Source organism: Phascolarctos cinereus, unplaced genomic scaffold, assembly GCF_003287225.1.
Source record: "Phascolarctos cinereus isolate Bilbo 61053 unplaced genomic scaffold, phaCin_HiC Scaffold_2;HRSCAF=192, whole genome shotgun sequence".
NCBI lineage: Eukaryota > Metazoa > Chordata > Mammalia > Diprotodontia > Phascolarctidae > Phascolarctos > Phascolarctos cinereus.
This window is the reverse complement of record NW_027555625.1, coordinates 157807204-157831861: the sequence shown is the minus strand read 5'-3', so window position 1 is coordinate 157831861 and position 24658 is coordinate 157807204. Positions and strand designations below refer to the sequence as shown.

General features: G+C 39.1%; 1 protein-coding gene across 1 annotated transcript in view; it reads left to right on the top strand.

The window, feature by feature from the left end:
• Positions 1–24658, top strand: part of RIN2 (Ras and Rab interactor 2) — a 231602-nt gene that overhangs the window by 104432 nt on the left and 102512 nt on the right. The window contains 1 exon segment of the mRNA XM_020986767.2: positions 14385–14477. Within this exon segment, the coding sequence (XP_020842426.1) occupies positions 14421–14477 (57 nt within the window). The 5' untranslated portion in view covers positions 14385–14420.

Sequence of the window (24658 nt, the reverse complement as noted above, 5' to 3'; positions counted from 1 at the left end):
CCTGCATAGCAACTAGAAGCAAGCAAGGGTGTAGCCTCAGAGAGTCTGGGCAGGAGGCAGGAGCTGGCAATTTGAGGTCAGAAGGTCTGAGGCCCAGATCTGATGCTAACTGGAGAAGGACAGCTTGGGAAGAGGTAGGAATAAGGTGGCCAGAGGTGGATACATTGGATCCTTGGCTCATGCAAGAGCAAAGACAACTGACCTACTCATTCTCTTTGGCTAGTTGTGCTCTGTGAAAATATCATGCTCTGGGGGAAGTCCAGGGCAAAGACAGAGGCTGTAGGTGAACCCGCCAAGTGGTGATTTCTCAAAGTCTCTAGGGAAGCAAGCTGAGACTGAGGCAGGTTAAGATACCAGCTTCCTCAACATGTTTAGACTTCCAAACTCCTTGGAGCTGGTCCTAAACAGTCAGAAAGAACAGGTATCCGTGTTCTAACACTTTACTCCCTTGCCTGACCTCACAGGTTCTCCATGTTCTGTCTCTGTGATTTTATACTTACTATCCCCCATGCCTTGAAAAATACTCCATTCTTACCTTCAGTATCTTGGAATCCCTAGTTTCTCCCAAGCACTTGGCTCAAGTTCTACCTAATTCATGGAGCTTTTCCTGGCCTCATCTGCTGCTGGGGTACCCCTTCCCCAAACTTGAATTCATTTTGTGTATGTTCCCTGTGTTCTAATGGGTGAGCATGTTGTCTGCCCCATTAGAATGTAAACTCTTTGAGAGTGAAACTGTTTTTTTCACTTTTGTCTTTGTATCTTCAGTGCTTTCGATTACTGTTTGACTCACAGTCAGTACTTAATAATTGCTTGCTTTCTTGCTTGCTTGATTAATTGATAGGAGGAGCTTTCTGGAAGATGAAAGGATTAACCCCCAATCTACAAGGTGACTAGAGGTTACAGGGCTGTTGTTTTTCAGTCATGTCTGACTCTTTGTGACTCCCAGTTTGGAGTTGTCTTGACAGAGATATTGGAGTGGTTTGCCATTTCTTTCTCCAGCTCATTTTACAGATGAGGAAACTGAGGCAAACAGGGTAAAGTGACTTGCCCAGGGTCACACAGCTAGTAAATGTCCAAGGCTAGATTTGAACTCAAGTCTTCCTGACTCTAGGCCTGGCACTTCACTGTGCCACCTAGCTGCCTAGATAATGGATTATTCCTCACTAAAGATTTTAACTGAAAGCTGATGAAATCTCAACAGTGTGGGTCCATCCTATACTGGTACAGCACAAATCCTCTCCCAATCTTCCATATCCTCCTCCTCTATGGAAGATATCTCCAACATAATAAAAGGCTTCTTTTAGTTATTTTAGCATTTTATGGGCATCATTAATCTGTTATCCTTCTCTCCCATTACATGGCAGACCATCACATACATTTTCTTGATGTCTTTTATTCTTTCTTTTGATTGTCATTATTGAAGTAATTGAGACCATGGATTGGCGAGCCCTTAGCCTAGATCACTATTTCATGAGGCCCCAGCCACTCTCCCTTTACTCCCAGACTTCTCCATTTCCTCACCAGAAGCCTAATACCAGGGGTGGGGAACCTGTGGCCTCCAGGTCACATGTGACCCTCTAGGTCCTCAAGGCTGGGCCGCATGTGACCTGGAGGCCACAGGTTCCCCCCCCGCCTTACCTTACCCATTCCTCCACAGTGCCCCCTTCCAGTTCCTGTATGTGTTTTCCCCTTCTAATAAGAAGGGGAATTAGAAGCTCTTTGAGGGCAGGAACAGTCTTGCTTGTATTTTTATCCCTAGCACTTAGGAGCTTGCCTGGCATATGTAAGTGTTTTTAAATGTTTTATCTATCTGTTATTGGAAATATTATTTCCAACTACATCCCCACTTCCTTGATACTTTGATCCACCTGGCAGTTAGACTTTTTAATGTGAAATTATTTGGAATCTTAAAACATTTCTAAGTAGTTACTACTGCATTCTCATAGCAGTGATTTCTATTTTCCTTTACCTCCTCGTGGCAGTTTACTGGGTTTTGTTGTTTATTTTATGTTTATACAACATTTACAGACATTATCCTGTTATTTTTATTTTATTTGGGAGTTAACCAGTAAGTGTGCCTCTGCTGAGAGTTTTCCCACACCAAAAAACTTGGAAAACTAGATGCATTACATTTATCACAAATAATATAACTCTTTGGAATTTTTTCCCATTCCACCCCTCAACACCCCCAGTTTTGGCTCAGATCTGAATTTTTGAACCCATCCCTATGGGGAGAAGTTGATTTGTTTGGCCAGTTCAATTTTAATGGGCATTCTTTGTTTATTGTGGTATGAAATAGTGATTTGATAGTTGCTGCATGTGTCTTGAGATCTCTGGCATTAAAAATACGTTTGATTATGGCAAAAGTTTAGCAGCATAGTTGGACAGCTGATTATGGAGCAAAAAGCAGGGCAGGGCAATGGATTGTTGGATTATAGGATTTAGAACTGGAAGCGATGTTGGAGTTCATTTAGTCCAACTCTCTAATTTTATAGATAAGGAAGCTGAGGCCCAGAGGTTAAAATGACTTGCTCAATGTAGTAGGGGATAGGAATAGAGCCAAGACCTATGATTTCAATTAGTACTGGGAAGGTCTGGATCAAAAAACTACCTCTGCTAATGCAGGTCAGCACTTTCTCTGCAATTTATAGCCTTAGAGAGTTGCCTAGAGCAATGAGCAATGAAGTGACACGATCAAGGGATTAGAGCCAGTATGTTCAGAGGCCTAGTGCTGGCACATAGTAGGCATTTAATAAATGTTTATTGAATTGAATTGACATTAGGTCTTCCTGAGTTTTAGACTGGCTTTCTACCCAGTTATTTAGAACGTTGCTCCCTATCCAATACTCCATGTTGCCCAATGTCATGGCATAATAAATAGAACAGATGGAACTTGAACCCAGTTCTCCTGAATTCATAAGCAATGCTTTTCCTCAGTAGATCATGCTAGCTCCAAGATATCTCTGAAGAAAGGACCAATGGAGCTGTAGGATTTCTTGGACCAGTTTTCCTCATGTATCATAATGATGCATAAAATGTTTTTCAGATCTAGAATGTGGGTCAACTTTATTATATATATTGTTCCATGATATTCAAACTTATAGTCTGGTTTTTTTTAATTTCGTAGGTCTTGACTGTGACTTTGAGAAAAAAATTTTAAAATCCTCTGTTTCAGTGTAAATGACTTGCTTGCAAAAGCACAGTTAAACTTAACTGGAAAGCTGGACTGACATAGAAGGAAAGCTGTCTTTGGTTCCCATCTCTTTCTAGCTCAGTTCTAAAAAATCAAACAGGATTGTTCCAACACGATGTTTTCATGCCCCCCCCCAAAAGGCTTCCTTTGAGACTTCCTAATTTGATTTAATTTTGACCTTTCCTAGATGATAATAGGAATATATCAATGTCAGTTCAACAACCAATTTAAAAATTTACATTTTATTTATATATATACATACATATATACACACACACATATATATATATATATATATATATATAATCTTTTTGTTTTTATATCACCTTCATTTCTTCATATATCCCTCTCCCTTCCCCTACCCATCAAACCATTTTTGTAATAAAGAATAAAAAAGAAAGGCGGAAAAAGCAGTTCAGCAAACTAAACAGTGCCTCACCCAAGTCTAACATCATATGCAATGTTCCAACACCCCCAGAGTTCCCTTCTTTTTTGTCTTGCTTAGTATCCCTAGTACTCAGCACACTGCCTAGCAAATAGCATCTCTTTTTAACTTGTTGACTGACCGACTTCAAGGAAGAAGGGAGGTAACATTTCTCATCTCTTCTCCAGGGCCAAGTTTCAACAAGCTTCTTTTACGTGATTGCTAGGTCCGAGGCACCATGTTAGATAGTAGGAAAACAAACACAGAAAGGAGAGACTGTCTTGCCTTAGTGACCTTATGTTCTACTGGGGAATAAAGACATGTACACAAATAAAGAAAATACAAAAATATGTACAGGAGTTTGAGTTAGGGAGAGACAGAGAAAGCCCAAGCAACTTAGGATTAGGAAAGACCTCTTCTAGAAAGTGGTATCTGAGTCTGTCTGTGTCTTAGCCTACCTGGCTTCCTTCAGAGCTCCTGTGAAGCACCTTACTCCTCCTACAGGAGCCAGTCTTGATTCCCTCTAGATTCTAGTGCCTTCTTCCTAGTTACTTTGCATTTACTTTTCTCTGTTTGTATTGTTTCCTCCCATAGGAGGCACTTAATAAATGTTCCTTTCTTTGGACTATCACCTTTGTGGCCCCTTCTCTGATGCTGCCTCCAGCCTGATAATGTCATCGTCTCCTGACACCTAAGAACAGCCTGCTGGTTGGTCTTCTGCTGCTAGTCTTTCTTATCTCCCGTCCAGCCTCCATTTAGCTTTCAGCTTGATCTTCCTAAAGCCCAACCCTCATGCATAGCTCCAGCCATCCACCTCCATTCAATAATTTCTAGTAGCTCACTGTTCCCTCTAACATCAAATATAAAACCCTCTGCTTGGCTCTTAAAGGCCTTCATAATGTGGCTCCTTCCTATCTTTCCAGTTTTCTTACTCCCCCTGACATGGCGTTGCTATCTGGTGACACTGGTCTCCTTCCTGTTCCTCACACAAGACACTCCATCTCTTAACCCTGGGCACACTGACTGTCCACAGCTGTTACTGGCTGTCTCCATGGATGGAATTATCACTTTCTGACCTCTCTGACTTCCTTCAAGTGTCAGCCAAAGTTTCACCTCCTGAAAGAAGCCTTTCTCAGTCCTTCTCAATTTTTGTGCATTCCCTCTGAGATAACCTCTAATTTGTACTGTATTTATTTATTTTAATATTGTCACCTCTATTAGACTGGGAACTCCTTAAGACCAGGGACTATAGTCTCTTGCCTTTCTTTATATCCCCAGTGCTTAGCACAGCACCTAGCACATCGTAGGAGTTTAATAAATTCTTGTTGCCTTGTATGAATTTTGAAGGAATTAAGTATTTAAGATTTATGTGGGCATGATCTACATGAAAAATATGAAAATTTTCAACAGGAAACAGCTAATCTTTTACAAACAATTCTTTATTCTAGAGCATATCTTGCAGCCATGCATATCCCTGAAAGGTACAGAGAATACAAGGTACTGCTAAATTTTTTTATTTGCTGATCACAAACAAATATTTGACAACAATGTTAAAGGCTCCGGCTCCAATGAGAAATCACTCATACATACATTAAGATCGCGTAACTCACAATGCCACCCACATGGTTCAGGATCTTGTCTTCTCTCACCAGGACTACTGCAGTAGTCTGCTAATTGCTTTTCTTGCATCCTTACATCTGACCATGTCCCTCCCTTGGGCAAGAAACTAGCAATTCCCTTTTGTCCCCATGATAACATGTAGCTCACTTTGGCTTTTAATGCCTTTCACATTCTGTCTGTAGCCTACCTTCCCAAGGTTTATTGCACTTTACTCTCCATTAGGCAGTATATTCCAAAGAAATTTGATATCCTTTACACAAGACATTCCATCTCCTGGCTTGGCTCCTTCACACAGGCTGTTTCTCATGCCTGAAATATGGTCCCCTTTAGCTCTGCTGCAGACTCTCTAAATTCCCCCTTCAGGGCTCAGCTCAAATGCTGAGCTCCGTTGGTATTAGTACTTTCTGCCCAGAAAATATTTTATATCCCCATTGTACATATTTTGTATTAATTTTTGTGTCCACATTGTTTCACTTCAGTAGAACCAAAGTTCTTGGAAATCAGGAACTGTGTTGGCTTTTGTCCTTGAATTTCCTACACACAGTTCCCTGTCCATAGTAGGCGCTTGATGTGAGCTTGTGGAACAAATATGAGATTCCTTGCTAAATGTAAACAGAGATCAAAATTTCATAATCAGATGAGGCACAAAATAAGGAAATTCATGCTGTGTAAAGCCATAAAGTATGTCCAGCATAAAGCAAAGATGGAAAAGGGATTCTCTGACAATAGTGAGATCTTATGGAGTCTTCTATATGTTCATAGCATCAAACCTCAAAATGTTACAGGCCTCATTGGTGAGATCCATGATTATTTAAACATGATCATCCTGATAATTAATTACTGGAAGAATGCCTTGTAATCATGGGTTTTTCTAACTATTTTATTCCTTTAGTTCTAATTTTGTATTATATGTTTTCCATTGATCTATTTTTATATTTTAAAAATCCAGTACCAGATAATTTTGATAACTGTTGCCTTGTATTACCATTTCAGATCAAGCAATGTAATTCCCCCTTCCTTTTTGTTATTCATAATTCTCCTTAATATCCTCTCCTGGTTTTTTTTTTTCTTCCTTATGAGTTTTTTTATCAGCTTAATTTGTTGGAGTAGCCCAGTGTTTTGATTGGAACTATGTTAAATTCTTAAATTATTTCAGTAGTGTTGGCCTTTTTAGTATTTTGACTTAACCAAGCCCTACACATTCTGTAGCTTTCCAATTATTTAATTCTTCCTTATTTTAAAATGTTATTGTTTTCGTTATATAGATCTTATATGTGTTTTGGTAGTTAATGCCAAAATATTTGATACTTTTGTCATTATTGCCAATTATATTTCTTCTCCTAATTTTCTCCTATTTCTGCGATGGTCGATCTATGGAAATACTGATTTTTTTGTGGGTCTGTCATATAGTCTGTTCTCTAGGTAAGGTAGTGCAGTAGATAGAGAACTGGATCTGGAGTTCACATTTGACCTGTAAAAGACATGTAAAAGCTATGTGTCCCTGGGCAAGTCACTTAACTTCTGTTAGACTCAATTTCCTCAACTGTGAAACAAGGAAAATAATAGCATCCACCTCCCAAGGATGTTGTAAAAAGAAAATGCGATAATATTTATAAAACTTTTTTTCAAACCTTAAAGTATTTTTTTAAAAAGCAAGCTATTGCTATTATTGTTATTATTATTAAACCATTGTGCCTTGAATGTTCTTCACTTGTACATCTCCCAAAGAGGTTCCACCAGTATTGATTGGCACCTTCCCTGTGACTTTTATGGCCTTAGTGAGCTGTCTGGGGTACTAAGAGGTTAAGTGACTTGCTCAGGATCACAAGGCCAGTGTTCGTTCAAGGAGGGACTTAAGGCTAAGTCTTCCTTACTCCATGTTATCTACCACATTAGGAGGGAAGCTTCTTGGGGGTAGAGACTCTTTTTGCCTTTCTCTCTATCCCTGTGATTGTTTCGCTAGTTCCTCAAATACAGCAGGTCCAAAACTGTTCTCCTTCACCCAAAATTTGCTCCCCTTTGACTTCTGCATTCATATCTGTAAAGTATTGATGTTATCCTGTACTCTGTCTTTTTCCTTTTCATACATAAAGCTGATGGCAACTCCTATCAATCCTGAACCTACGTTTGTTCCTTCCTCTCTACTCCTACTGCCACCACCCACTTAGCCTATTGTCCGTAGTACTACATATATCAGAAATTAGTTTTTTTCAATGACTTCATGCGTCTCTTCTGTTTTCCCTCCAGTCTATCCTCTCCACTGTTGCTAGATTACTCTTTCTTAAGCTTACATCTAGTCATGATAGCCTGCTCAAATCTTTCATTGCTGCGTATTTCTTATTAAGTAAAGTTCAGACTTCTTTTCCTGGTGTTCAAGGCACGAAACACCTGGGCACCACCCTGCTTCTGTAGTCTCATCCTTTTAATTTACAGTTCAGTCGAAATGGACTTTTTTTTTGGATTGCCTAGACATGTCTAGGGCTGTCCTGCCTTTGTAATTTTGCTCACCTAGTTCTCTACACCTGGAATGTCCTCCCTGCCCCTCAAAGTCTGCCGACTTCCTACCCTCACACCCTCATGCATGAAGCTTTTCCCTGATACCTCCTATTGGCAATGAGCTTTCCCTTCAGACATGGCACTTTTCTATACATCCTTGCAATATACTGTATCATATTTTCCACTGGATTTGCTTCTATTTAATGCAGTTCAGCTAGTTTATAAGTGCCTACTTATGTGCCAGGCACTGTGCTGGGTGTTGAAGATACAAGGACAAAAAATAGTCCCCATCAGGATGGTGAGTGTGTTTTATCTAAATTTTGTATCTCCTTAAAGCCTAGCACAGTGCTCTCCACATAACAGGGGCTTGATAAATTCCCACACAAAGGAAGAAGGGAGTAAATTAGTGGTAGCCCTATTCCATGTCATATCAACTGCCCCATCGTCAGAAACATTGCACTGGAGCTGTTATCCTCTTTGCTACACGATCAAGAATTGCATTAGAGATGCCTGGGGGGTAAGAGGATAAAGAGAGAAGCAGAAACATTTCACTTACTCCCAAATATGACAGCTAGAGAGCCATATGCTAAATAATATCCTGACCAGTTTTGTCATTTTGCAATTACTTCATTGTAATACATTACAACCAAGCCCATTGTAAAGTCGCAGAACTGCTCTACATACAGCATCATTGAGCTGAGCACCTGACAAACAGATTGAAGAGTTGGCATTAATCCAAAGGAGCCTTTGGGCCCTGCTGGTGACAGTTCCTCTGAGAGTCATTCTGCTGATCATTGCTGTATTTTATCCTATGTATGGACACACATTGTTCCTATGTACCTAACTCCCTCCTTATTCAGAGAAGTAACTAAAACAGAATGTTTTAGTGAATATTGTTGCTCCCCTTTAGTAAACACTTTAGTATTGCTGTTTCTATTTTGTTGTTAGGACAACTGAGGCATTAAGCATGTAGGAGAAATATTCACAAACGCGGTAAGATAACAATGGAGCAGGGAAAGAAGTCCTTTAATCTTGTTTTTTAATTATCTGTCAAATAATGTTTTTATTCAAGTTTTGAATTTAGTTTCAAACTTTCTTTTAAAAACAAAAGAAAGAAAAAGTTTAGATGCTGAGCCAGTGAAAACCATTTGCAGATAGGGAGACAGGATTTTTTTTTACACATTCACATAACTTGAATCATAACTGGAATGTTAAGCTTGAGCCTGGAATGAATTTTTCTGTCCAATTTGTAAAATCCATGGTTATAAGAAGATAATCACAGAAACATTCACAGACCCTTAACTGTGTCTGTGCAAAGAACAGGCACTTAAAGCATTTCCTATTGTACTTTACCTCACTTAATAAAATCCTAAACTTTCAAATCATAAACATTTGGGGAATGAAAGGGGGGAAGTGTGTGCATGCTCTGCTGCTCAGGCTGTTCATAGGAACAGATGGGGAAAGATGATGTTCATTTCCCAGACTTGGTTCTGACATGACAGCCTGAGCAAATTGCTCTCTTCAGCTCCATTGACCTTACATGGACAATATCTGCAATTGTATGTACACATTACCTTTGTCTCAGAAAGGTACTATATAAGGACCTTCAGCATCAATTTACTTTATTAAAAAATGAGATTGGAAATAAGCCATTGCAGGATGATCAAGGAAAACAGATGACATGGGTGAAGTCTGTTATATCTTATATGGGTGTGTGCTCAAGGTTGGTAGAAATGAAAATAGAAAGCTTTGTAACAAAAAGTGAAGGGCTGTTGAAAGTGATTAGAAACTTCTTGAGATGGAGCTTTTTAACAGTTAAACCAGTAATAGCTAGCATTTATATAGATAGCCTTCATAAGATTTGCAAAATACTTTATAAATATTAATTTAATCAACCAGTAAACATTTGTTAAGCACCTACTATGTGCCAGGCACTGTGCTAAGTGCTGCAGATACAGAAAGAGGCAAAAGACAGTCTCTGTCCTCAAGTTATTTACAGTTTTAACCCTGGGAAGTAGGAGCTATTATTATTACCATCTTACAGTTGAAGAAACTGAGGAAGTCAGAGGTTAAGCGGCTTGCCCAGGGTCACACAACTAGTAAGTGTCTGAGGCCAAATTTGAACTCAGGTTTTCCTGACTCCAGGTCCAGCAATCTGCCCCCTATACCAAATTATATCCAAATTAAATAGGGATGGGACTTGTAAGCTATTGCTTTTAATTTAATTTGAGCTATCGCTTTTGTTTTGATTTTATGCTTTTAAGCTGCAGCAAATTGGAGGGAAAGGATGGAGTTTGAAAAATTGAAAAAGAAAGGATAAGGAAGCACCTTAATTTGATTCAGACCTTCCATAGCACTTTGCTCCCTTATGCTTTCAGTGTTCTGGTGGGCAGTCAGCCAAGAAGAGGGAAAAATGGAAAGGTTCCAGTGTTTTAACCTTAGACCATTTCACGGTTTGTTGATTTGTGTGAACTAGAAATTCAGGAACTCTCAGTTCTAATCTCTGCCTGTCCCTGACTTGCCGGGGACCCTCAGGCATAGTACTTAATCTCAGTTTACCTCCTGACTTTGCCTTACTCAAAAAAGAATAAGCCAAGGGGCCCTCAGTGAAGTGGGGAGTTTGGTTACGGTGTGTTTTTTGGATAGTTTAAGGAACCAGTCAGTGCTTTGCATCCTAGTTGTATTTTACATCATTCCATCCCTAGCTTCATTCGCCGTAGAGGGAAGATATTGTGGGACTATTGAATGAATGGCTAGGGTAGTAACTGCATTCTTCTTGTCTTGGTCCTTGGGATCAGAGCAGATCAACAAGCTCAGTTTCTGTTGTTTCAGTAATCTTACTGAAAGAGGCATGGCAGCTTTTTGGTGTCTTTTAACTCTGATTGAGACTTTTTGCTAATGCTTCATATTCCATATTCAGGAACTAGTGTTACCCTTCAAAGAAAATGGGGAAAAATGAAGGTAAAATGTTATTATCAGTGGGGAGAATTTGCACAGGATCTCCAACATGCTACATTTGTGTTTCTTGATTCTAGCACATTATTGGACGGTCTTCAAATGAAAGTTCTAGGGGAAAGTATTTGGGGCCAGTGGTGGAAGGGAGAAGAATCTGAGATCTTTTAAAATAAGTCCCTGTTAGTGATTGATCCAAAACATAATAGCTTGAGGTTTCTGGTAGAATTTCACTTTTAACAACCTAGTCCTTAAATTAACCTCTGCACTCCAAATTCTGGATTTGAAGAGCTTAATGCCAAAATTTAACCAAAAAAGGGGAGGAAGAAGGGGAGAGAGGAAGGAAGTTGTTTTCACTGATCTGATGATCTCCATTTAATTCCACTAAGCCTGACTCTTGTTTTACCTTGTTGCTCTAAAATCATAGGCCTTTGTTTTTTTCTAAACTTCCTCCTTCTTTATACCTGGGACCGGGTTTTTTCAGTTCAGTTCATCAAATATTTATTACCTACAGACCTAAGAAGGCAATGTACCAGATACTTGGGATGACAAGCGTGATTCCTACTCTTAAGGAGCTTTAAGCCAATTAAGAAAACAAAATACATTCACAGATAATTTCTTCATATGGTTCCAGCTTACCTTGGTATACTTACATTGCTTCCATTCTCATGCATTTGTAGCTCAAGAGCTGGTCTTATAAACAGGAAGACCAGGTTTTGAGTCCTGCCTCTGACTGACTTATCCTGACTATATGATCTTGGGCAAGCCACTTGGCCAATCAGTGCTCTAGGCACTCTTTAAGACTGTAAATTTTGGAGAAGGCTCCAGCCGCCATTGGTAGAGAGAATTTCTTTATCTGGAAGTTCATCTCAGTGTTTCCAGTTCCTATCCTTATCTTTATCTTACCTATCTTATCTGTCCCTTTCCTTACCTTCCTTTATTCTTACTCAATGAGACTTAACCTTTAATCTTCTGCTTCTGTGCCTGAGCAGGCTGTACTGTACCCCTTTGCCTGAAGAACACTCCCCCCACTTCACCTCCTTTCTCTTTCAAGGATCAACTCATCCCTCTTTTTCTGATTATCCTAGTAACTTGGAGTTCTCTTCCTCATCATCTGATTATCTTGTATTTATTTTTGTTTATTTGCTTGTATCCCCTAGTAAAATGTAAGTTTCTTGTGAGCAAATACTGCTTCAGTTTTGTTTTCATATGCCCAGTACCCAACACATAGATAATAATTAATAAATATACTTATTAATGAATAATAATAAATACTTGTTGAATTGAACAAGACGTGATGTGAGAGAGGAACTTCTAAGTTCAATATGTTTAGCTGAGGCATAGTTTAACTTATGTGTTTATCTTTTAGGTATTCAATTAAAGTCAGGTAAAATATTTAGTTCTAGAATACAAACATAGCCCCATGACAATAGGTAAAGCAGCTTCCTGTCATGCCTCATCACAAAGAGTTAGGAAGTTAAAAAAAAGCTTTTTATCAACAGATTGGAGAGACTTAGATCTAGAAGAAAAATGATTTCCTAGCCCAGTTTACTCATTGGTTACTTGGCTCTTTATAGGCCTAAACTGAGTAGCACTCCAATGTCTTCTGAGGAAAAAAAAAATTAGAGGCAGCCAGTTTGGTTGGAACGAGTGTACACTCTTTACTGATGGGCCTCTGTGTGTCAATGGATAATTCCTTGCTACCGAAGGTTACTGGGTAGATCCTATCCTGCTCCAATCTTGAACATAGGGCTGACTTTCTCTTTGGCATCCCTCCAGCACATGGACCTCCCCGATTAAATGATGAACTTCAAAGGGTTCAGAGTTTGGTCTCGTTTCAGATGTTGAGTTGAATAATCTGAACCTCTGGAGTCAGCAAGATTGGACTGGAAATCCAAACGCATTTTCTCAGGAGGGTTTTGGAACTTTGGCTTTTGTCCCAGCTGCACCACCAAGTGGAAAGAAATACAGAATGACATTTCAGAACTTTTACAGAGACTCAGTTAGATTACTGAAAATGGGAGAAAGTTCAGGAAGGATGGGTGAGTGGATTCTATTTATTTCCATAATGGGAGTTCACCTATCATCTCATAACTACCAATGAAAATGGATGTGTCAGTAGCCGGGGGCAGATCCCCCCAAGAAGTCATTCAAACTGACTGATCTCTCACTCTCAAGACAGTCTTCTATTAACTTTATTCCTGCTTTTATGTGCTTTGGAACATCTTAACTCTGCCTTCAGCCTCTCTTTTGTCCTGCTTGGCTCTCCTTAACACTGCCAATAATGGAAACAAAGCTGTTCCAAACCATTTTAGTCAACTGGCAATGCAGCTGCTGCCGCCTCTTTGAAAGCCCTTTTCCCCACTATAGCTGGGACACTTTTAACATGAAGGAGTTTTGGTTTGTATTATATTTAGGGTCTTTCCACTGTACTCATCAGGATTCAAATGGACTCACTCAGACTGCGTATATTGACTCAACTTGAATAGGCAATGGGGCAATGATACTTTTGTCACTGATAAAAGCGACAATCATCATTTTTATTGTTATCATGATTCACTGCTGCATTTCCTTGGAAAAAGTGAATTGGGGGAAAAAATTGATTTCAGTTTCATCAAAGAAAATATTCTTGGGTGAGGGAGAACATGTATTTTATCATGTGTATCCGTGTCTGTTAGAAAGGAAAACTGAGAGCTTTTGGAAAACTGATGACATGGTAGAAAAATTCTAAACCAGAATTGCTAAAGTCATGTTGTTTAGAGATATAGGGTTGTCTTACCTATAAATTTACTTTAGGCTATGTGGTGGGGTACGAAGAGCTCTTGGAGAAGGACCAGGGTTCAAATCCTACTGACCAAGTGGCTTTGGGCAAGTCTTGAGGCATCACTTTCCTCATCTGTAAAATAAGGAGTTTGGACTTCATGACCTCTAGCATCTAACCCTTTTAATCCCAAATCTAAGATCCCTTACACTTTCATGAGAACTTTGGTTTTCCTCCTGGTTTGCCATTAGGCTCTTTGCATGAACTTCTACATATTAGCTGGTAAATGAAAACAGTTTTATTACTTCAATATAGTATCACATTTTACTTAAATCTCTCAAGTTTTGAGATAGAAAATAAAGCTAATTTCTTTCCAGGTTTCATCCTTGAGGACTCTGCTGGAGTTCAGGGATAAGTAGAGTTAATGACTGTCAAATTAAAATCAAGTAGAACCTTCCCCCCACCCTAGGTATACAGTGCCATTCATTCTTCAGCCTTTCCCTCTTTGAATTAGCCCCATGAAATCTGTAATCTTTGGGAGCAGTCAATGGTGACATCTAACATTTGTCTTATTTGTACTTTAGATGGAGGTCAAGCAAACAAACAAAGAGCATCATTATGTTTTGGCATTTTCTCCTTTTAAACAAGTACATTAAAAATACTCTGAGACATATTGTCTCAGTTGGAAAGTGAGGGGGAAGGGGGAGTAGAGAGACGGGGTGGAGGGAGCAGTACTAAGTAGCTATGCCTTTTGAAGCAGAGTGGATACAGGAAATAATAGACGAAAAGGATATGGAAGGGCTTTGGTGGGAAATAAATGGCACTGTGTTGTTGACGGAAGAAAGATCTTGGCAGAGCTGTTGTTGTGACTGCTCCTGTGGCTTAGAAAGGAATTTCCTACAGACTGGACTAACCATTAAAAATGTCTCTCCTCTTAGGAGTCCGAAGTGCACAGAGGAACCTGCCTCGGGAGAATGGCCTCTTTGACAATGGCAGCCCATTGTCAGGACAAGAGAGGAAGCTTCTTTAAGGTAAAGCGAAGCTTTGATTCTACTCACTCACTGTTCATTGCAGGCTGGTTCCCTTTTCTCTGCAAATAGAGGTCTGCATGCAGTCCCTGCCTAGCTCCCAGCCACAAAAGGAATTCCCGGAGCTTTCTGCTGAGTTCAGTTTTTTCACACAGCTGCTGTTTGTTATCCTGCTTTACAGTAGTTTGGGATTTTTTTTTTGATAATTTAATATATCAATATAAACATAACACACATGGCTGAGGCTGAAAGGGATGCTGCAGTGTATATGACATTCATTCTATGAAACTTTATTTGTAAACTGGTGACTTCCCCCCTGCCCCCTCCGTGTTTGACAGTTTTATAAGGGAGTCTGCTTAAAATCTGGCTTTCCTTCATATGTGCCTGAGCAATGAGCAACTTACATATAGCTGTCCCTACATACCTAATGATGTGGGCTTATCTCACTGGTAAGTATGGTAGCTCTGTCTGATTTCACTGCCAGTTTAATGAGATGAAAAACAAAATGGATATTTAATGGAGATTGTTGGATTTGATTTTTTTTAAAGAATTGTGCATCAAAGAATTGTGCAAAGTGGATTTTTTTGTTTTTATTTTTTAAATCTTAAAGTGCTCATTTAGTCATTTCTAACCAGGAGTTCAGAATGAAGATTTTTAGGAAAAATCTGTCATTAGTAGGTCTTGGCAATGACCTAGTAATGTCAGTCCATTAGAAGACAATTCAGAAAGCTATGGCTTGTGTTTTAATAATAACTGTTCTTTGATTATCTTTGTCATCTTTGCTGAGAAAAAGAATCTATCTTTAGTTTTTATGCCTGCCCTACATGTTACAATGCTCTGATGCCTCCTTTAGGTACTAATAATAACTTACATTTATATAGCCCTTTAAAGTTTGCAGAGTTTTTTGCATGCATTATGTTATTACAGTCTAAGAACATCCCTGTCAGGTAGACACTGTATTATTTCTCCAAATAATAGGCAAGGAAACTGAGTTTCAAAGAGGTTAAGTGATTAAGTGACATTATTTGGTCTTAAGAAACCCCGAATGTTACTGATTTTTCTTTAGTTTCTTTTGAATCTTTCACACCCTTGCTATGAAATAGGTAAAATGGAGGCATAGCACAATCAAGACAACAGAATTGGTCAAGTATAGTGTCAGGAGAGCAGCTTCCAGTTCTAGAGACCCATCTTCCAGGTCTCTACATTGCTCACTTGGCCAAAGATATCTTATTTGATTATTAACACAACCAAGATCTTGCAGTAAACCAAAATCCCTAAATTAACCCTGAAGATTAATACAAGGGTTTTATTAACCAGTTACCAGTTTGCACTGCACAGAGAGTGAATCTCTCTTTAAAAAAAAAAAGCTAAAAAACACAAAACATACTTTATTGCTGCCACATTCTCACTGTGCATGTGGCTCTATTTACAAAGATGAAGTTAATTGCTTTCTCAAAGTTAGGGACACCAATGTGAACTCACTGTTTAGTCCTTAAAGAGTAAGTAGCTTTTATTCTTGCGTAATGGTTCTCAAGGTGTGGTCCAGACCCTCTGGAGGTCCCCAAGTCCCTTTCAAGGGGTCAGTGAGGTCAAATCTATTTTCACAACAATAATAATAATAATTTCTAATACAATAAATGTTGATGGAGTTTAAACCACATAAATAAAAGCTCTTGAGGGGATGCTTAATTTTCAAGAGTGTAAATGGGTCCTGAGGCCACAGTTCTGCATTATAAATAGACTCCAGGGTCAAACCTGTAAGTGAAAAATTATAGTTATTGCTAAAATGTTTTGTCATGAAAGAGAAACCATGTTTTAGAAAAGAGATATAAAACTGAGCTATAGACCACATGCCCATCCACCAGTGACACTCCCAAGTTGAACCAGATTAAAATGTAATTGGGAACTGCTTAATAAAATAAATAAAAATACAGCAAAACACAGACAGTGTTAAATTGTATTTTCAAAGTCAATTTGTGCCTTGCAGGTTGACACCATTATTCTAGAATAACTGGGCCATTTGTGAAAAGTTAATTTTTTAGTGTTATATTTCAATGCTTCTTCTACCCCTCATGCTGTGCAAGGGTACTTTGATAAACTATTATCAATGTACAAAATGTTTTCAGTTATGTTTTTGATTCAAAGATGAATTAATTCCACAAGGTTTTTGATTATCTGTGTCATTTATTTACACAGCCCTTCTCATTTGTCTCCTGCTTTAGGCAAAACATTAGCCAGTAAGGGTTTCTGGATATTGTATCTCTGAAATCCAAAGATGATCATTTGAACCCTTCCCTATGAAGTATTTTTTCCCCCAATGCTCCTATCAAGGGCTATAAGGATTGATTTATGATCCAGCTTCTCCCCTTCCCCTCCTTCCTGGGATAGTTGAAAGAATAAAGATACGCAAAGGGCCAGGATTACAGAGACCCTTTTTTCTTCCCTTGGATAACTGACTGAAGCTATTGCTCAGGTAGAATAATACATTAAAAACTTTAAAACAGATGTGTACAGTCTTACCCACTGACTATCAGTTTCCTCAATGAGTTATAAGAAAGAATTGGCTTCCCTCAAAAAGGAGTGGTGAAAGTGGTAACTCTAACAGCTGTGGAGGAGACACTCTGGACCAAAGAGTAGTTAGAGGTAGCACTGGAAAGGGGAATTGGAGCCATGTTGTGGAAGGATTTGCATGCCATGCTAACGTGGGTTTCATCATGTAAGCAATAGGGAGATATTTACATGTTTTTGTAATGTGAGTCTTTGGGACTTAATTATAAATTGACATTATGTGTTGTATTGTCATAAAAGCAATTTCATAAGATAATATAGTGTCCAGGGTAGGAAAAGACCTAGGAACCATCAGCTAAAATGAGTAACAGCAAGGCTCATAAAGCCAAGGGGTCATCTCTAACTTTAATATGCCTTTACCTCCCCTTCCCCATCAACACACCAAGTCCTTTCAGTTCTTCCTTAGAAATGTCTTTGGCATCTTTCCATTTTCATTGCCACCACTATAGTTTCACCCTTTCTCCTCCCAACCTTGTCCTTGACTCTCTGGACTTAAAAACCATGTCTTTTCTACTGAGAGCTCATCCTGGAACTTCCCTAGGATTAGGAACAAACCTTAACCCTTGTGGTCTGCTCACTCGGATAGACCTTCCCTCCTTCTCACATCCGTGAATTCTTCCTGGAGGCTCCCTTTTATGGAGGAGCCCAGACCAGCCTGCCTTCATTCTCTCATGGCCCAGTTCCTGACTTTCTGGACTTCAGAATCATGCCCCATGTTGGGTATGTTCCTTCTTTCTTTCTTTTTCCTCCCTCTTTTTCCTCCTTGCCCTTTTCAGTTTCCTTTTGTGTGTTGTCTTCCCCATGTAACCTCCTTGAGGGCAGGGACTGTCTTTTTGCTTGCATTTATATCCCCAGTGCTTAGCCCAGTGGCTGGCACATAAAAAGTGCCTATGAAATGCTTATTTCCTCCTTCCTTCCTTTCTTCTTTCCTTCCTGCCTTATCTCTGTATTATTACAGTGACTTCCTAACTGGTCTTCCCCCTCTACTCTTTTACTCCTCTAGTCTGTCCTTCACTGTAGATTAATTTTCTTAAAACATTATTTTGACCAGATGACTCCTACTCAACATTTGAAATGTTCCCTATTGCCCTATTACATACATAAGAGCTTCTGATCCCAGCTTTTACGGTCCTCCGAACTGTGGCCCTAAACTGCCTTTACAGGCTGATGTTCTACTCCTGTCCTATAGGACCCTGCTGCTCCACCAGAATTACTCTGCTGGTCTATTCACCATCACCCCTCATCCCCACCTACTGAAATTATACCAATCCCACTTAACTCAGTTAGTAAACAGTCTATAAACATTTATTAAGGACCCACTGTGTGTCAGGCATTGTTCTAGGCTAGGAGCTGGGGATACAAAAACAAAAAAGAAAGACAGTGACTGCCTTCCAGGAGCTTACAATCCTATGGGGGAAGACAGTACATAAAAAGAAGCTGGAAATCAGTGGAGTGTTGGGATGGGGCAGGGTTATTGGAGAAGGGGGAAAGTACCCAGTAGAGGGGTATGATAGAGGAGTCCATAGGAGGGCAGCCTAATGGGAAATGAGGAGATGGCTGTCCTGGGTGCCCTCCTTCAATGAAGATTCTGGGAGTTTCCTGGAGGCATGGTGGACAAGTTCAAAGAAGTGAAACTGGGTGGGAAGTGAAATTCAATTCTATCTTCTTCATGAAATCTTTCTGATTATACTAATTATACCCTGTCTCCTTCCTCTGAACTTCTACTAACACTTATTGCCTTTACCAGTTATGTGATTCATAATATATGATGCCTTATGAGACAATTACCCAATGTATATACATCAATCTTTCATTCAACAAACATTTGTTAAGCATCTATTGTGTGCAAAGATAGAAAGTTGAGATAAGACACTATCCTGAACCTTATGGGACTTAACATTCTACTCTTATACAATGTTTTATATATTATCTTGTAAAAGACAGAAATGACATCGGTAATATTGTAAATTCCTTCATAAAGCATGCACACACACACACACACACACACACACACACACACGCTTTGTACAAATGGAAAACTATTAAACTGTAAGGTTGAATGTACTCTCAGTTGGAATGACTCTTTTAGATTGTTTAGGTTGCCTTGGGGAGTTGTACATTGTGAGGGAGGCAAGTGTTTGGTGTGTGGAAACAAAAGTTGCCAATAACATTTTTATTTTATAATTTGTTTTTAAGATTGTAAGCTCCTGTAGGGCAGGAGCCATTTTCTGTATTTCTTAATATCTCCCACAATGTCCCGCTCAGTGGCTTTTGCAATAAATATTCGTTGAATGAGTGAATGAATGTTGTTTTTGTTGTTGTTGTTCATCTGTCATACTTGAAGAGGACCAAAGTGACATCACGATGTTAGGGTCAAGGGACAGTGTGTCCGCAACTGTGGCTGCTCAAGCCAGTATGAGCTCAGAAGGCTCTACCACAGGTCGGACACAAATAGTCCATTTGAACATTTGGGATGGAGATGTTTCTGGATCTGCACATCTCGCGTTTCTTTTGTGCCACTGCAATTCTGCATAGCAGAGCGAATGAATGAATGAATGAATGAATGAATGAATGAATGAATGAATGAATGAATGAAAAGAGTAAGAACAGGAAGGAGGTTGTGAGAAGAGGTACAAAAGCTCATCCAGGCTTTTTTCACAGAAAGCATCTCAGGGAATAAAGGAAGAGTGGTGACATTTGGTACCTACAAGGGACTCTTGGTGCATTTCAATCAGTTCAGTGGCAGAATGATTAAGTGCTTTTAAACTTGAGCTAAGCTTACTGAATAGAATGAAATGGTATTGATTTTCTTCATCAGGGCCTGGTTTGTACTCTGAGGCTCCTTTACTGTGTGCAGAAAAGTTTTACTTGTTCTGCATGGATGTCTGTGTGTGCTAGAATTCAGTGGTCAAGATGGAGGATTTGGACCTTACTAAATAAATTAGAAAAGAAATGAGGGAAAGAGCCTAGAGTTCTAGGGAATGACTTTTGATGGAAAGAAACACCCTTGGGATTTGCTACAGTAAGGGAACCCAAAATCTAGTTGGTGGAAAACAGGGAATCCCTTGTGCTAAGGCCCAGTCTCATTACAGGAAAGTTGCAGCAGAAGCCACAAACAGCTCTTAAAAGTGAAGTGTATGAAAGGTCATTCTCTGACCCAGTAAAAGCAGTAGAGGACAGATGCATGGAATGGCCAGGATGAGGAACTTCAGAGATGACTTGACACACTTCTTGTGGTTGGGTGTGGATCCCAACAACTGTGGGTTGGATTTTGGCTGCAGATGGAGAAATTCCTAATTGTATGAACCTGGAGAAATGTTAGAATCTTAGAATCAATAAAATCAGAATTTAAAAGCTGTAAAAGAGGTCTTTGAGATCATCCAGTCTGACCCAGTTCCTGTTACAGATGAGGAAATAACACCAAATCCACTAAACAGATAAGTTTAAATTTACAAAATTGCTCTCTGACCTGATTTTTTTAATGAGAAATTTACATTGTCCAGTATAGGTTGTCTCTTTTTTTTCCTCCCAGTCTGTACTTCTGATTTAATCAGTGTTGGAAATTCCCAGTGTAGAAACTCCCCACAGTGATTCAGATTGACAACTCATTTGTAACTTAGAGTGTAAGAGAATTTCCTGGAGCATACTGATAGTCACATTGGACCACATTCCATGGTCGCACAATTGGTGTGTGTCAGTGATAGGACTGAACAGAGGTCACCTTATCTTCAAAGTCACTTGCCTTTCTATCACCAAATCCTCATTCTTAAAGGGTATGTGCTCTTAGATAGAAGATTACTTCCAAGGAGGAGGGCTGTTCAGGTATACCAACATAAAAGGCTGGGGTTTTTGTTTGTTTGTTTGGTTTGGTTTGGTTTGGTTTGGTTTGGTTTGGTTTGGTTTGGTTTTGATAGCCTGTGTATGTTCTCAGCTTTCACTTCCCTGATCCATCCGGGAGAGCGAGGCAGTCTTATGGTCTCTGATTAGAACTCATTTGCTTTTATGTTATCCAAATAGTTGGCTTTATCTGACCAGAAAGAAAGTATGCCTGTGTTGCCTCAAAATAGCCCTCTTCTGCCCCCCAATCTCCCAGCCCATTGGGAAATTTCTGAATTTCATAGTATCATAAATAAACCAGGGTTATTTGAGGATCAGGTTAGGCAGCTGCAATACCTTCTCAACTTGAGAGCTGTTCTGATTGTTGTAGGATGGTTAGATAACCAAGAGCACCACCATTTGGTTAAAAAGTTAATTATGCTTCAGTTAAATCATGGGGCTGCTAGGTGGTATAGTGGACAGAACACCAGGCCTGGGGTTAGAAGATCTTCATAAGTTCAAATCTGGCCTTAGACACTTAATAGTTAAGTCACATAACTCTTTGCCTCAGTTTCTTCATCTGTAAAATGAGCTGGAAAAGGAAATGGCAAACCACTCCAATATCTTTGCCAAGAAAACCCCAAATGGGGTCACCAAGAGTCAGTCATGATTGAAAAACAATTCAACTACAACTGAATCTTGAAAATATTTCTTAGTCTGAGAAAGAACATGGACCTACCAGCCAATAAATGACAATGTAGATTTATAACGTAGATAAATGGGAGGTGGATGGGGTAATAATATGCTTTATAGCCTGCAGATCTTTTAAACAACAAATCACTTCAAGATCTTTAAAATATGATCCAAATTACAAATATTCAGGAAGTCATTTGTACATGAGGAAGTATGGCTATGTGAATGCCAGCTTCAGTCCATTTATTTATGTTAGCCCTAAGTAGTCCCTAAAACTTGTTTGGGAACTCTTCAAATTTTTCTTTGAATAGGAATTAATTTCATTGTCAATATAGCTAACTCTCAACTCCTCAGGCTGCTAGGGAACAGACATAAAAAAGGAATTGAAATTCATAGGTAATATGAAAAAATTTGTCTTTACTAACAGCTTCTCCTTTCTTCCCTACCAAATCTTTACCCTGAGACGTCAAGGAGTAAAAGGGATTTGTTTGATTTTCAGTTCTTTTTATTTCCTTTGTGGAAATTCTGAGCAATGTTCCGAAGAGCATAGTTGCCAAAAGATCATACAGCTAAAGAATTTTAGAGTTGGAAGGGACTTTAGACATCACCTAATATAACTTTCCACCATAGGCAGGTATTCTTCTTGACATCTAGTCATCTACCTTCCAAAATATTTTTCCTCATTAGAAACTCTACTCTTTGGAAAGCTCAAATTGTTAAATTCTTCTGATGCTCGAGCCAAAAGCTGCCTCTATTTAAATTCTGCCCATTTCTCTAAGTTCTGCCCTCTGAACTACATAAAATGTCTGATCCCTTTTCCACATGGCATGCCTAAAAATATTTAAAGACAAGAAGCAGCTAGGTGGTGGAGAAGCTAGAGTGTTGGACTCGGAATCAGGAAGACCCAAGTTCAAATCCTCTGAGCTGTGTGACCCTAGGTACTTAACCTTTTTCAGCTTTAGTTTCCTCATTGCCTCTCTGTTGTTCAGTCAGCGATCATTTATTAAATGCCTACTGTGTTCTAGGCTAAATGCTAAACACTGCAAATACAAAGCCAAAGTAGAACTGTCTCTGGTCTCCAGGAGCTTATATTCTAACCCTAATGTTCTCACATTTCCTTTTCTTCTGTCTGGTTTTATAAAAACTGTGTATCTGAATGAGTTCTGTGTTCATATTCCTTTCTTAGACTGTACTGTTCTCAAGAAGAATAGGGACCAGATCTTCCTTAAACTTTTTGTTTCCTATAGCAGGGAACAGGCCTTATGTAAACTTTGCATCACCCGTCTAGCACAGTGCTTTGCATACAGTATGTGTTTAATTAAGGCTTGTTTCATTGAATGAGAAATTTAATATTTCTTTTTGCCAATCCTCTAAACTTATCAAGCATTGTCCATGTGTTCAGAACTCTGGTTGTGTAGGAATGCCATGATGATTGGAAAACAACTTTCAGTATCTTTTCCAAGAAAGAAATAAAATGCCATAACATTTTGGTAGTGTGTGCTAGCCTATCTTTGTTTCCACACTATTATAGAGTGTGTCATAAGCAAAGACTTTGTAATATAGAATCTCTTCAGTCATTTCAATCGTATCCAACTTTTTGCGACCCCAATTTGGAGTTTTCTTGGCAAAGATGCTGAAGTGGTTTTCCATTTCCTTTTCTAGTTTATTTTACAGATGAGGAAACTGAGGCAAATAGGGTTAAGTGACTTATCCAGGGTCGCACAACTAGCAAGTGTCTGAGTCCGGATTCGAACTCAGAACTTCCTGACTCTAGGCCTGCTGCTTTATCTACTGTACTACCTAACTGCCCACTTATAGTATAGAAAGACAACTGTTCAAAAAGCCTTTTTATTTGCCTTAGTAAATATTTTTTAAAGCCAGTTAAATTAAATTAACATTTGTGTCTGTTGCCTCTACAACGCTGTGCTGGGCTTTTAAAGACAGGATCCCTGTCCTCTTAGGCCTTAATGTTTAATAGAGGGATACAATACAGCTGTCAAAGTGACACATGACCTGTTCATTAGAAAGATGAAAAGCAAAATGTTTTGTAAAGTCAGAAAGTGGGGAAAGGTCATTACCAACTTCAAGAATCAGAGAGGGCTTCATAGGGGAGGTAGCATTTGGGTTGGGCTGTAAGAGAAAAGGTAAAATTTAGCAAGTGGAGACCATTCTAAACAGAGAAACAATAGAACAAAAATATAGAGATAGGAAAACTGGGGCTTATTTGGTATTTAGGAAATAATCCGGGTTTAGCTAGAACTAAGAATGTATAGATGGAAGTAACATGAGGTATGCTTGAAAAGGTAGTGTGGTACCTGGATTTAGGAGGCCTTGAAAGCCAGGCAAAGGATGCAGTGAACTTTACACAGTGGTCAATAGGAAGTCACTGAAATTTTTTTTTTTCATTTTAATCAGAGCAGTAACATGACCACATAGATCTATACTTAAGAGAATGGATTTAAAGGTTGGAAGACCTGTACTGCAGTAATATACAAATCAGATGAGGTTGTGTGTGTTAAGTGCTTTAAAAAATCTTGAAGTGCCATATAAATGTCAACTGCAACTGTGATTGATGATGTCCGTGTAAGTTTTGTTGAGGGCCTTCTTATGTTGGTGGCAGTGAGGATTTTTGAATTTTGGTGTGAGATTCTCAGATACTAGGATTGGAATGGTTCCCATTCCTCTTGTAAGCCCACACATTTCTCTATGCTTGCAGAAATACCCACTGTGTCAGGGTGCAGAAAGAAGTGAGAGACCATCTCCTTCTGTGTCTCTTTGCTTGTGTGTCATTGCCTGTCTAAAACGTGGTAGTTTTATAATGTCATGGGTGACAGTATCCTCGCTAGCATTTAGCTTTGTTTTCTCCTTAGACAGTCCCACCATTACAAAATAAACCTCAACTAGATGGAGATAATTCATTGTCACCACCAACATCTCTTGAATACACTCTCAATGGAAGAAAAGTTTCCTAACAATGAGAACAATCCACGTGTAAAATGGGCTGCCTTTCCGTTGAGGTCTTTGAACAAAGACTGAATGACTATTGTTAGGGATAGTTAGGGATGCCATAGAAGGAAAGCAGGTACAGGTTGCTCTCAGTAGCCTCC